The 14,322-nt window shown below is 38.8% G+C and overlaps 1 protein-coding gene across 3 annotated transcripts in view; it reads right to left on the bottom strand.

The window, feature by feature from the left end:
- Positions 1-14,322, bottom strand: part of LOC136760464 (protein Jumonji) — a 139,622-nt gene that overhangs the window by 60,217 nt on the left and 65,083 nt on the right. For all 3 annotated transcript variants that reach the window (XM_066715873.1, XM_066715874.1, XM_066715875.1), the window contains exons 2-3: positions 7,360-7,495; positions 1,356-1,500 (exon numbers count right to left, since the gene is read on the bottom strand). In XM_066715873.1, the coding sequence (XP_066571970.1) occupies positions 1,356-1,500; positions 7,360-7,495 (281 nt within the window). The remainder of the gene's footprint in view (positions 1-1,355; positions 1,501-7,359; positions 7,496-14,322) is intronic.

Below are 14,322 nucleotides of genomic sequence, written 5' to 3'. Positions count from 1 at the left end.
ACTCATCTTCAAAAGAAAAAAGGAAACCAAATTACAACTTTACTGGTTAAAATATGAATTTCCTTCTTTATTACTGTGGAGGGGTGTCTTTCTAACCTCATACACTTGTTATCAATCCTTGAGATCAACAGAAGCAAAACAAATGTCATCAATTGAAAGTTAGCACATTTTCAACTAATCTCATATAAGTCACTTTTTATTTGGCTCCTAAGCCTTCCATGTATTTTCCCTCTCAGCTCAACTACTGTAGCTATCTCAGCTGAGATTTAGCATCAAAGAGAAGTTTTTCATTTTCCCCCTCAACATTATTTACAATTTACAGATTACGAGTCACTGCTACAAATTACATGACTACGGGTAATTGCTTATTGTACTTGAATGTATTAACTTTATGTGAATTATTAATTTGAAATTTTATTAAACATCTCATGAATGCCTAATTAAGAATCACTAACGCCGGACGATTTCATTTTAAGAATTAGTCCTAATTACAGCACTCATAATCCATAAAAAGCTTTTAATATATACATTTAATGCAGTTAATTTTTCTTCTAGTTCTCTCTCTTAACGAGGGCTTCCTTTTCCACAGCAGTGTCCAGCTTGATGGAGCGAGCTGAAGGGTGTAAAACAGATTCCCAGAAGCACCGTTTAATTGAAATGAACGCAATCAAATTATCCTTTATTGTGAAAAGTCAAAGACCTGAACAACCCAAGAATGTAACGATCACATATGGTGGCGCCACGAAGGGGGTTTAAAAGACTGACTTAGATTCCTAAGTTTGATATTAAAAGAGATACGTTTCCTTATTATTGTGAATATTTTTAATATCCTGCCATTTACAATCATAGCACCCTTCTGTTATTTGCCAGGCTAACTGCTAAATGTAGCTCCCGATACTGTGCAGCAGTAATAAACCCACATTATTTCTTCATATTACACATCTTCAATTTTGAACTGTGGAGTAAAAGAAAATCCTATAATGCTGCCTTTTCCAGCATCTCTGCTTTAGTCCCTTGAACTCGATAGACATTATTGTGAAAGTATCCTGTCAGATAAGGCTGCCCACATTCACTTTGCGGTTATAGCCTTACATTTTTGTTGCTGTTGTAATAATCCACTGTTGCTACACCCGACCCATGAAAAAGACAGACTGCACAAAGGGATTACTGTGAATGTACAAAATCCTCACCACTTCATTTTAACTCACTCAAATACATATATCTTTTTTAATTTGTGTTGTTGTTAAGGTTGGCAAGATGTGTAAAAATACCTCCAGATGCTTCCACTGTTTAGATTGCAACATTGTACCGCAGCACACTTTTAAAACCCCAACAAATTTCAATCTGGAGCTCACCTCTTCCTGGTGGGGCCATCCTCGGAGTAGTCACTGCTGCCATCAGTACTTTGAGATGACCCTCGGGATCCATCATCTTTATCGCTTCCTGTCAATGGGCCCCCTTTTGGTCCAGATCCATTTAACTGGCCATTCGCCAAAGAACCTAGAAGCCAAGAAGTGAGACCTTGTTTAAGGCAGTTAAAATAAACACATGGAAAGCGACACCGAAAATAAAACTAATTCCCTTTCTAGGCCGGTTACAACCTCAAACACACACTCATTTTCAGGTAGAAAAACATTTGGATCATGCAAGTGTGAATGAATAAATAAATAAATAAATACACTTCTCATCACTGAGGTCTCTGTCAAGGGTTCAGTTTGTATTCCCAATTCCTATCCTGGACAAGTTCCAATTTGAAATCTAGCGAGCTGTAAAATCCTGCATTCAAATTAGGCACAAATCACAAGGCAACCCCCACAAACGCTGTAAGAATCCAATGGCCACTTTTAAAAAGAAATATGATTTATTATGATACATTTTTATATCACAAAAGACAAATTTCAAACCAAAGATGCATAAAACAACCCACATAATTTGTCATACTCTTTCTTCACAGGCTGAATCCTAAAAGTTAGGCCCTTCACAAACAACCACAAGTGATGACACGGAAGTGATAAAAACAACAGGTTTGGTTTAGTGTATGATCCATTCATTAAAAAGGCTTTGTATATGCAAGTCTGGGCAGTTCAAATTGAGACATCCTCGTGTTAATTTCAACAGCATACACTGGTGTATACTTAAAGAATTTATCTTGATCAACAGGATAACTAGACCGTTATTGCCGACATTGGTGTGACTCAGTTCAAACGGACCATGTTCAGAGTATCTATAGTCAGCCACAAATCAACTCAAGATACTGTTCAGGCAGGCCAATGTCAAGTCAGACCACACAGAAAGATTAGTTTTAATGCTTCACCTCTTCATTTTGATGATGAAATACTTCTTGATGATGATAAAAGAGAGGCATGTGCATTTTAATCTGAAGATATGATAAACAGCCTAAACATGAAAAACAAAAATACACCCAAGCCAAGGGAAAGGTGTGGGAAATAATTAAAGAAGTGCACACAACAATTTTATAGCAGAGGATACAGGAAGAGCAGGGCAATGTGGGAATGGGAAAAGAAAATGTTAAAAAACGGGAAACATGTTTTGGTACAAACTTAATAGCTGAAATTGACAGGGATACTTTAAATTAATGCTTTGTCAGACATGGCTAGTGTATTAAAAAAATGGAAATATATTTCTGAGAGTTATTTCGGTTTTATTTCTATTCCTCTTTAGCTTTTTTTTTTTTTTTTTTTTTTCTCATGAGGTGGCTTCACACAAGTAGCTTTATGAGAAAATATATAAGAGCATTGCCAAACTTATTCCAAGCTCCGCAGGGTCCCATTCTGTAAAATATTATACTGGTTTATCCACTATATGTCCTTTAGGACCGTAATCAGATTTATGCGTGTTTAACTAAGCCAATCGCGTCAGGCCTGCTTCTTTCCTGTTCTCCTGAGAGCTCCTGAGAAGAACGCCAAATGTAGCCCATTAGCCCAGGCTTTAGTAATGGCTAGGGTTGACATGACAGAATAATTGAAAACAGGAAAATTAAGTAAAAACATGTATTATATAGGGGTTAACTAACCATTTCCACCATAACCATCGCTAAATCATAACATTCCTAATGGACTATTAGGCCGGGATTCTAATTAACAGAATAGGTGAGGTGTGTTTGATTTATTTTGTGCTTTGGGTTTCAGGATACTGATTTTGAAAGGAAATTACATCTTTCAGACTTACATCATATAGTACACCAGAGAGTCACATCAGCTATATTGCCTCAAATCTCTCTGCTTTGATGTCTGACAACGACATTGGAACAATAACCTTTTTGCAGTCCCTGATCTCTTTTTGGAGATCCCGGTTCTTGGAGTAGTACTAAGAGGGGCTTTTTCTGTTGGGGTTTTATTAAAGGTGACAAACAAAGGTCAGAAGAAAATTGAACAAGGACTCAGCTTGCCAGTAGTTGGGAAAGACACGTTTGCAGACAAATATTGGGACAACCTCTGCAAACAATAAGGTGCTCAATCTCAATTTGGGCTTATCAAAAAATAGATAAATGTATATACAATTTTAATGAAAGCTTCCTAAAGTAGTTTAAAACGGCTATGCTCTAGAGACAGATGACAGTCTTTGCAATCCAGCTATACAACAATTCAGACTTCACTGTAAACTCCAGCTGGCTACTCAGTACAAAATCCTCACCACCGGCATTATGCCTGTTGTGGTTGACACTTGTGGTTGACAGTTGATCCCTGTTCACGAACCAGAGCAATGAGTCCTGTGCAGATCTCTCCAGGTGTAACCAACAGACCCTTTTCCAGCCAGGAATGGGGAGGTGGGAAGTGGAGGATCTCTTATCTGTGCTGTAAAGGAAGAAGCCATTCCCTGCTGGGTGGGTAATGCAATTGTGAAAACATGCAGTGGGTAAGAGGAGAGGGACAGGCTGCAAGAAGATGGAGGAAATCCAAGCTGGGCAAAATTAGAGGCCAATCGATGTGAAAGTGAACCTTCCATGTGGGGACAAAGCTGCTGCAGCTCAGGAAAACAGCTTTGCAAGGGACAGACCCAAAAGGCACACTGTCATTTGCTTAATAATGTGCTTAGTGGCTTGTGAACTTATGAAGAGAGAAAAGCAGTGGGATCCGAGAGTGCCGTGATCGGTGATTATTGGATGGGAACAAAGAGTGGGTAGAATTGAGACTGACACATGCTTAAGGCACAGAGGTGTTTCTCGGTTTTGTTTTGGATTTTTTTGTGTGGTGTGTGTTCCATGGTAGCCTGCCAATCAAGCTGACGGCTTAGCAGGAAAGCAGTGTGTGAAATTTAAAGAGCCAGGAGCTGCAAAAACAACAGTTTCTAATAAAGAATGAAGGAAAATACGAAAGCACATTTTCAGGGAAGCACCTCCAAACAATAATGAGTGATTTATTTTAAATGAAAGCCAGTTCATTACATGAATGTAATTAGCAGATGTTATTTAGTGCTTGATTTCAGTAAGACAAGGGTCTACTTGTCAATTCTTCATCTGGCTTCACTGACTTTCAGAAATGGTTAGATATGTGAATCTGTGTTATAGAAAAATCTATCAGTGTAATGCATTTGTTTATATCATGTATAAGGGTCCAAATGTTAATTAGAAATACTAAAATATGAAATGCTTGAGGACCACTTAATACTTCCTAAAAAAAAAAAATCAGAAATGGTTAATAATTAAATGCAATAAATAAATATGTAAACTCAGTCTACAAAAAATAATAAAAATAAAATAACCCCATCTTGCAAGTCTTCCCTGACCCCCCCCCCCCCCCCTCCATCTCTTTTTCAACTTTCCTTGAAGCCTAAAGCCAGAAACGTTTCTTTTTGCATTCCTATTGCTTGTTCAGAGGGGAGTTTGCTCTAAGGCTGTCTGATGTTCAGTATCCTTGCTTACTGGGTACCGAGTGTCAAATAGTGTCTTGTTAGAAAGACTTCAGATCGTTTATTCTTTCCTCATTTCCTCCACAGGCAAACACTCCAAGAACTGGGTGTCAAGTCGTCAAACTTCACTCAGAAGCTTTCAGTTCTGTGTTCAGCATCCACCCCAACATGTCCTGAATGTTTCTATATATCACTGTATGGACTAACAAAGCACATTAGCTTTCTGTGCATTGTATGCTTGGTCATGTCACTTAAAAGTATATGCAAAGCATGCACTGATATTTGTGTTTCTCCTTTGTGTATTTAAATCAAAGTAATATTTCCTTATTTTCACATTCATATTATCAAAATATTGAGAACACTATTGAGAAAAGATTAACTGAAGACCCTGAACTGGTGTACTGTATGTGTGAATGCATTTTTAAAGGGTTTGTGGGATTCGCTGTAAACTCTGTAGGGTAATGATGACAATTTCCTGTTACTTATTGTTTAAAGCATGTGGAATAATATTTTTGCTGGAAGATTATTTAAAAAAAAAAATTGAGAAAGGAAGCAATGTTGGGATTTTTGTACACTTAAAAGCACACGTGGAGAAAAATAGAAGACTATCGTGCATATGTATTTAAACTTTTTTACACAATGAACAAAAAACACTTTATCCTGTTATATATATATATATATATATATATATATATATGGATTTAGGCAGCCTCAGTTGCTTCTCTCTCTTCATGAAATCCCAGACAGACTCGATCTTGAGATCAGGGCTTTTGTGGGGGCCATACCATCACTTCCAGGACTCCTTGTTCTTCTTTAAGCTGAAGAAAGTTCTTAATGACGGTCGCTGTATGTTTGGGGTCGTTGTCATGCTGCAGAATAAATTTGGGGCCAAACAGATGCCTCCCTGATGGTATTACATGATGGATAAGTATCTGCCTGTACTTCTCAGCATTGAGGAGACCATTCATTCTGACCAAATCCCCAACTCCATTTGCAGAAATGCAGCCCCAAACTTGCAAGAAACCTCCACCATGCTTCACTGTTGCCTGCAGACACTCATTCGTGTACCGCTCTCCAGCCCTTCGGTGAACAAACTACAAACTACAGCCAAATATTTCAAATTTTGACTCATCAGTCCAGAGCACCTGCTGTCATTTTTCTGCACCCCAGTTCCTCTGTTTCCATACATAGTTGAGTCGCTTGGCCTTGTTGCCTCATCAGAGGTATGGCTTTTTGGCCGCAAGTCTTCCATGAAGGCCACTTCTGACCAGACTTCTCCGGACAGTAGATGGGTGTACCAGGGTCCCATTGTTTTCTGCCAATTGTGAGCTGATGGGACTGCTGGACATCTTCCGATTGTGAAGGAAAGTAAGCATGATGTGTCTTTCATCTGCTGCAGTAAGTTTCCTTGGACGACCACTGTTTTGAAGGCAAAGGGTGGTCACACCAAATATGGATTTGATGTACATTTTTCTTCTGTTCACTCACTTTGTATTTAGTTAATTGATAAATATAATCTATTAACATGTCTAATTTTTGAAAGCACTATCACTTTAGAGCATTTTTTTCACACCTGTCTAAAACTTTTGCACAGTACTGTAAATATAGATCTATCTATATATATATCATCATCATCATAAGCCTCTATCAATCCACAGCTGGATGAAGGCCTCCCCAAAATGTTTCAACTTGCATTGATCTATAGCTTTCCCTTTTTTTATAGAATATATACAAGCAACCTTATATAAGCAATTTGCAGTTTCTGAGTCTCACAAGCAGAAGGCAGACTGAGTAGATAAGGCACAAGTTTTATTTACAGAAGACCAGTTCCTACACTACATGTCCCTAACCAATACAGACAAAGGCTAGGTGCATTTAAAAATGAAGGAAAAATGATCAACTGTTAAAGTCACTGCCCCTAGATCTCTGCAAAATGCAATCTCTACAGTTACTGACTGCCACAGCAATTATCCGTCTTCTCTGGTCTCTCTCCAAGGAAACCTTCTTAGTAGACAGTGAGAACAGATATACTGTTACATTAGAAAGGTAGTATGCATGTTCCCTAGTGGAATATATTATTGATATCGGAGGCCAACCTATATTGACAATATATTTGTACGTTCTACCTCCTCTCAAACAATTAAGGAAGTTAACTAAATGATGTTGCACATCTTTATTCCAATCTTGCAATCACAAAAATAATGACTTCATACTTTAGATATATATGCTATGTACAAAATAAATAAGATGGAAGAGAAAATAAATTCTAATTTTGTTTTCAGTTTCTAAAACATGTAGCTGTGTATAAAACTACCCAGAAGCAAATAAAAGAAATCCAAATCCTGATTCAACGGTCACCTAGAAAATCCCTGCTATCATTCTTCTCCCAGGATGCTCCAAGCCATATCCTGGAGATTGACCTCTAATTCCCAAAGGTTCTCAAGGCGATCCCGGAGGCTTAGCAACCCTAGACAACACCTCGGTACTCACCATTTGTGTTTTTGGTACTTCCCCCGATGCCGTCTCCCAGCTGTCTTTTCTGTGCGCTCTTGAACTCCTTCAACGACAGGTACAGCACCTTGCGCACAACTCGCTCCTCCGACCACGGGATCCCATCACTGTCGTCCTGTGCAAAAAACAGAGGGATCTGGTTAATAGAAACACAACGGCAACAAAACAGGCCAAACAAGAACACAGCACCCACACTTTACAAGCCCCCGAGGCAGTGGTTAACACGTGGTTAGTGGTCCTACAGGAGTGAAATATTTTAGTGTTTCCAGCTTAATAGCAGCAACATGTCTTTGCTATTTTTAATCTAACGATCATGTAAACAAAAAAAGAACTCTTGTACACAAACAAGCATTTTCTTCCTCATAGACAACAAAGAGTGCGCACTATGTCCTCCGTGTTGAATTCGCCACAAGACCAGGCTTTAGAATAACATCTGCAGTCCATGCAAGTAAGGTGGAAATGCAGATACACATTAAATGGGCATTTGATACAGAAATGTATATATTTTAAAATAGATGAATATATATATATATATATATATATATATATATATATATATATATATATATATATATACACACACATAAACATAAAAAGTGCACTTGTGCCCTTGGTGCACTGTAGTAGCTCTTAGCTGAAATGGAACCAAAAAATTTACAAAATCACCAATTTTTCGACACTTTGAAGGGCCAGTAAACTGAGTACATTGTACGTCACAGACCTTAGAAAGCTCTCATGAAACATTTATATCTAATTAATGGAGTGCAGTGACTTTCTAAGACCATACGCAGTATGTTGCCCGTTTCTCCCTCCCTAATAACCTTCAATGAATAAAACATTTAAATGTATGGCGTCCTATAAATCACCCCATTCCCACTACACTAGTGGTTGCTACACTGAATCTTTAACAAAGCCATAAAACTTTAAGGAGGAAATTAACTTTGACAACTGGTTAAACATTATGAAGACGACGAGGAGTCAGAATTGACAAAGTAAGTCTTAGGGATTTTGGCAACATTTCCTTTTTGGCATCATTAATATTCTGTAGTTGGGGCGTTTCTTTGGAGTTGGAAGTTAGGTTCTGCAATACATTTAACTATCAAAAAACATTTGAGTTCCCAGTTCTACTGAACACTTTGATTTGTGGCGGCTGGATCAATGACAGATGAGCATTCCCTCCCTTCATCCGTCGACACATGTACAAAACTACACCCTGATCTAGAATCTCACTTTCAAAGCCTTGTTTTTGGGTTGCTGAAAATGTCAACAATTAAATGTATGGCAACAAAAATCTCAATGCCCTTGAACTCTCAAGATGACATAGAGCCAAGCAACAACATTTCAAGGCACCTTCCTCCAGAAGGCAGAAAGTCTCCCACTCCCACTCTGCCCACATAAAATGTCATGATAGCACAGAAAACGCATCAAAAGCAGGCTAGCGTGTGAGACGTTTCACTCTTTAAAATTCTCATCACCCACATGAAGTTAGCCTACTCTCAGTGTTAATGGCTGTGTGTTCTGTATTGGCTCCGTGAAATTCTTCTGCACTCTTCAGGTAAAGAGACTATACCGTATACCATTACCTAGCATGGGCACTACCAACAACTTGCAGAGCTACACTCAAACATGATGACTAAAGCAAAAAGTGAAACCAAAGCTCATTTTAAAATTAATTTCTTGCTTACATCCACGATGTCAAAGTCCAGGCATGCATCCTTCTAAATTACATAAGCTCATACATCCATTTATTGTGAAGTGGGAGGGGTGGGGGATGTTCCACATACGCAAGTACTTCAGGTGTCAGACATGCAATAAACGAGTGTACGTCTTTCCCAGCAGTGACATTTCTATAGTCAAGGGAACTGATCTCACAGGTTACCTTTACCACCGAGAACAGCGCCTTCGTGGTTCCACCTGGGCAGACCACAACCGGTTTAAGCAACCCTGCAGGCTGGAGTATTTACATAACATTAAACCAAGAAGGCTGACTTTGTACTTGAACTCCTTATCTGTGTAAACAAGAAACACAAAAATAAAAAAGCCTGGTGGCATTCCAGACAGGGTGTAGCCGAGGTACGTCTATGACAAATCTAAAGTATGCATCAAAAATCCACATAAGGATACCTGTCCCAGCAAAAGCTCGCTTCCATTACAACAGACACGCGAGACAAAATAGCACTTTCCACTCAAAATACGACATCAAGGCTGTATTATTCATCAACGAAAAACTATTTTGTATTCCTCAAAAGGGCGCTTCGCAGTCCATACTTGGTTGAGAACAATGTGCAACTCTACGAAGTGCTCAGTTCTTTGGCGTGCTTCTCGTCCTGTGTGCTCTTTCTAGGAGCTTGTAAGGAAACGAGCACGTGTGGGGTTATGCAGAGCTGCTTTTTAAGACACCGAGCTAAAATTCAGGCTTTGGGAATGCAGTGAAGCATTGCAGCCCGGGGAGAAAAAGGAAATTTTAGTTCCATTTGAGGATCGTGACAGGTAAGCAGCACCACTGACGGAGCAGACAGAGCTTAAAGAAATGTCTGTGCACTAGTGCTCTGCAAACACTGACAGCATCTTATGGCTAATGAAACCACTACAGGACTTCAATATAGACCTACATTCTGGTCTTAAAAACAAAACCTCTTGCACTAAAATTCTACAAAACACACCTCAGTTTACAGTCGATATGGTTCGTTTACTTTTATATCCTGCTGGAGCCTGCGATTCAGTTTGACCTCATTTTATTCTTGTTTTCATTGTTTTCAGACCCAGTCAACTAATGACAAATTGCTTATTCATTCTTGTGGTTGCCTAATTAAACTTTCGCCTAGTGAAGACACTGTGCTTTTATTTTCTCCTCCAGTTTAACAAAAGATGGTTTTAACACATTTTGTTATCAGCATAAAACAGATATGCACGCTGCGCACTAATCACACTTTATCGTATAAAATCTCCCCGATGTGTAGCAAAACAAGATTCTTAAACTCTATTGGTAATTAGTAGTTTTAAATTAGGATGCAAAAACAAATCTAAAAACTGTTCATTAATCCAAAAGAGAGGGGAATAAAACAGTAGTTTCAAACCCTAGTAATACTTTGGGGAAAACAAAACAATCAAACAAAAAACAGATGTGCATTACGGTTAATGCCACATTTCAGTTCGCTTTCATGCACAGCCACTTAATTACATGCGTGTGCTTTGTCTGTAATAGGAAGAGCTTCCCCAGCAGACAGACTATTTACCTGGTCTATATACTTGCTGCACACAATGAGTCTGAAAACATCCCAGGGGAAAATTACACAAAAGTGTCGCCCTTTGGAATTGGTGGGTTATTCCACTGTTGTGCTTCAAATACAGATTCATTTCTCAAAAGTGTCTACATGAGAAAAGATTATAATCAATTAACGGCATCTGAGACTGAATCATTATAGTTACTCGTAATTAAAAAAAAAAATAGATATACTAGTAGTTAGAAATGCAATATAAATAACTCCTTCTATACCTGGAAAAACGTCCTTTTTAGAAGACTCTTGAGAATGTTCTACACTGTTTCGGTCAGATAAAGAACTGACAGCATGTTCTGCAATGACGGGAAACATCCCGACTAAAAAGAAAGTTGTTCAAAACTCCATTCTCCTGAGCAGCGAGGCAATGCCGGGTCAGTGTGAAAAGTGCTTCAGTTCGGGAGAGAACAGGTTCCAGGTAAAGAACAGCAATTAGGGAAAAGCTGTTATCCCTTTTCTTTGTGGTTTGGATCTCAGCCAGCCCCACAGTCAAGGGGCATTATTGAGTTATGTTACACACGCTACTGTACTGAACACTCCACTTTGAACCCTGGAAGCCGACTAGAAATTTGCTGGAAAGTTTTTCAGCAGATTTTGGCATGCATCCAAAATGCTGTTTCATCATCCTCCCACCCCACCCTACACCCTTTCACACACACACTGACACCACATAAAAACTATCAAGTAACATTATCAGCTCATTATCTTGACACAGAAAGAATGGAGAATCCATTGTAGAAATTAGAACTATACCCAGATACCCAGTTTATTTTAAGACAATGTTATCGCCTAGTGTGGGAGGAGGCTTTGGGAGTGGTTGCGTGCATTGCTTGGTCACTCTCTCTAGATTTTATTCCTTTCAACTATTTCAGATACTGATCTGGTATGTTTTACATTTTGCAACATCTATGTAAATTAACTTGAGCGATGACTGCTCAGAACAGCTTGTGGAATAAAACGATACCCCATATTTACCCTGGGGAGAGAGAAATTAACAAATGAAGAAATGTTCTTAAGTGAGTTTAATTTGTTTCATTGTTCTCATTGTGTGTGTGTATTCCTGATGAGGTTTGCAGGCAGAAAAAAACAAAAAAAACAGTCATTTTCCAATTGCCACTGAAGGACTGGTTTAAGAATTACTCTAGTCTTAAATACAGATATTGTACATTTAAGAAGAGCATTGTAGCTAGATGTAAAATATGCCATAGGGTTTTTTATACATGTCACAATAGAGCAAAGCCTTACTTAGGATCAGAGTAATGTTAGTAAGAGACCTTCCACTCCTTATCCAATCTGCATACAGTACTCTGGCATAGTCATCTGTTTAAACATGTGTTGATTACTTATCAGTTTAGTTAGATAATATTGGTTCTCAAAGTCCTAGGCTGTAATTTCATTGCAACTCTAGCTTTGAGAAGAACAGTATACAGGATGTGTGCTTCTCTTCCCTTCTCTGCCATTATACATCTCTGAGGATTTAATCTGGCTAATTGCAGGATAGCATTAACAGTGAACTTACACTGGACATATTCTGACATTGTCTCTGTGGAAGTTTTCAGGACGATAAATCATTGCCTGCTATCCAATTCTCATTTTGTGTCTATTTATTGAGCCATTGTCCAACTGTTAAATTCTGAATAATTATTTGAAAGCTGAATACAAGAACTGAACAAAAAAAACACATTTTGCATACATTTTACTTCGGTTTTTGTTAGCCTATCAATCTACACCTTTCTGGTTCATACAATACAGTCTTACCCACATGCACTCGCTAGACTTCCTCTGTCAAGTCACATTTCTCAAACAGGCATAAGGAGTCTCATCTAGAACATGACAAAGTGATGCCAGGTCTCTTCAGAGACGAGACGTTGGTTCAGATCTGTTCATATCTGTTCTGTACTCCTAAATCTTACACACTGCAGCCCTTTCGTACCAACAGCCTCGCCAGCTCCCACAAGACCAGAAGGCAGTGCTAATTAGCACGGGGACCCTTTGTTGTTCAGCAGAGCAGTCTAGTGTTAAAGAGCACTCAGCTGCAATGTATGTACAAGTCAGGTGATGATCCAAAGGGATACATTTAAAGCAGCAAATCTTTACACTTCATTGTGCTGGTTCTCCATCTTAGCGTTATTATAATACTGCTCCCCCCACAAACAAACAAAAAAACGCTACTAAAACAGATCCAAGGTGTAATAACAGCTATATCAAAAAGTAAGCAGAGCCGAAACCATTAATCAATGCCCTCATAAGCTGCCAATGACTGCATTCATGGCAGTCAGACAGTGTTGCATTAAATAAGCACATCTTCACTTGAAAGAGAGAGACATGCTGCACCTCTCTCCCTCTGCCAACCAGCTGTGGGGAATAAACATTAAATCAAAGTGTTGGAATGAGAAAAGGAGCACTGAGCTTTTCATTTTCCAGCCACTCGGCTCGTCATAATCTATGCCTAGCAGAAACAAGAATAAAAAAGCAAAATGCCCTTGCATATGAGAGACAGCAAACACTTCTCTAAAACACAAAGCCACATTTACTCTGAATAATCACTGGTCATATTTCTTGGGTTGTTTTACAGTCAAGTGAAGTATAACTGATTAGTAGTTGCATCTAATGTACTGCAGTTCATCTGTGGTGCCAACTGTTATGATTGATTTAAACTGAAAATCGAACATCAAATTCAACCAAAATAAAATTAAAGACACTGTGAAAGACGAATATTATTTAAAAGGAGCACAGAATTTAAAATAGTTCCCGCATTCATCCAGAATCTCTGCTGCTGGCACACTTTCAAGTAAATAAACACAAACACACTCTCAATATTACAGAAGTGTACGTCTGACCACCAACAGAAAAATTACATCAGCAGAAAGGGCACGGGATATTTTAAGATATTTTCGGTTGTTGTTTCTTTGTAGAAAGTAAGGCGTTAAGCAAAAAAAAAAAAAAAAGAATGAAAGGCGAAAAATTGCTTGTGATGACTTAATAGCACTGGCTTCTTTCCAAAAGCTTTGTTGGGTGTTCCCTGGAAAGCTCCTCTCAACCCTCCTCCGCTCAACACAAACACACACACACACACACATACACACACACACACTCTCCCCTCTGGCTTTCCTGCTGGCATTGGATGGAGATGGTGGAGGAGAGCAAGGATAAGAGCGGAGCCATTCCTGACAGCTCGGGATAGTAATATGTTTGCAAGGTTGTACGGGCCCTGGGGTGTTTCGGTGGACACAGGAAGGTCAAACACAAAGTAAACAGGAACAGACACCAGGAACCGAGACAGTGCCGGAGCTCAGAAACACTCCAGGCTGTCCCAAGACCCAAGATGAAGTTAAATAACAGCCACTCTCTCCCATTTCGATCTCGGATGCAGCTCTGTACAATACTGAACTGATCTAGACTGGTGGTAATGTGGATATTTCACATTTTAAAAACACCGCATTGTGTTCTGCTTTTCTTTTCTTTTTTTTTCCGATCAAGACGCATGCAATTTCATTTCTGCTTGTGTTCCGGCTCATGCATCAAATTCAATTATCACTTAAAATCTGGTTAAAAATGACATAGCTAGATGTAATGGTGTTAGCGCTGATTTGTAAGCATTTTTAGATCAACACCGACAAGAGACCACAGTATATAATATGACCGAAATGAGAAAGCTTTGCGT

This window comes from Amia ocellicauda, chromosome 10 (genome assembly GCF_036373705.1).
Source record: "Amia ocellicauda isolate fAmiCal2 chromosome 10, fAmiCal2.hap1, whole genome shotgun sequence".
NCBI lineage: Eukaryota > Metazoa > Chordata > Actinopteri > Amiiformes > Amiidae > Amia > Amia ocellicauda.
This window is presented reverse-complemented; position numbering and strand designations above follow the sequence as displayed.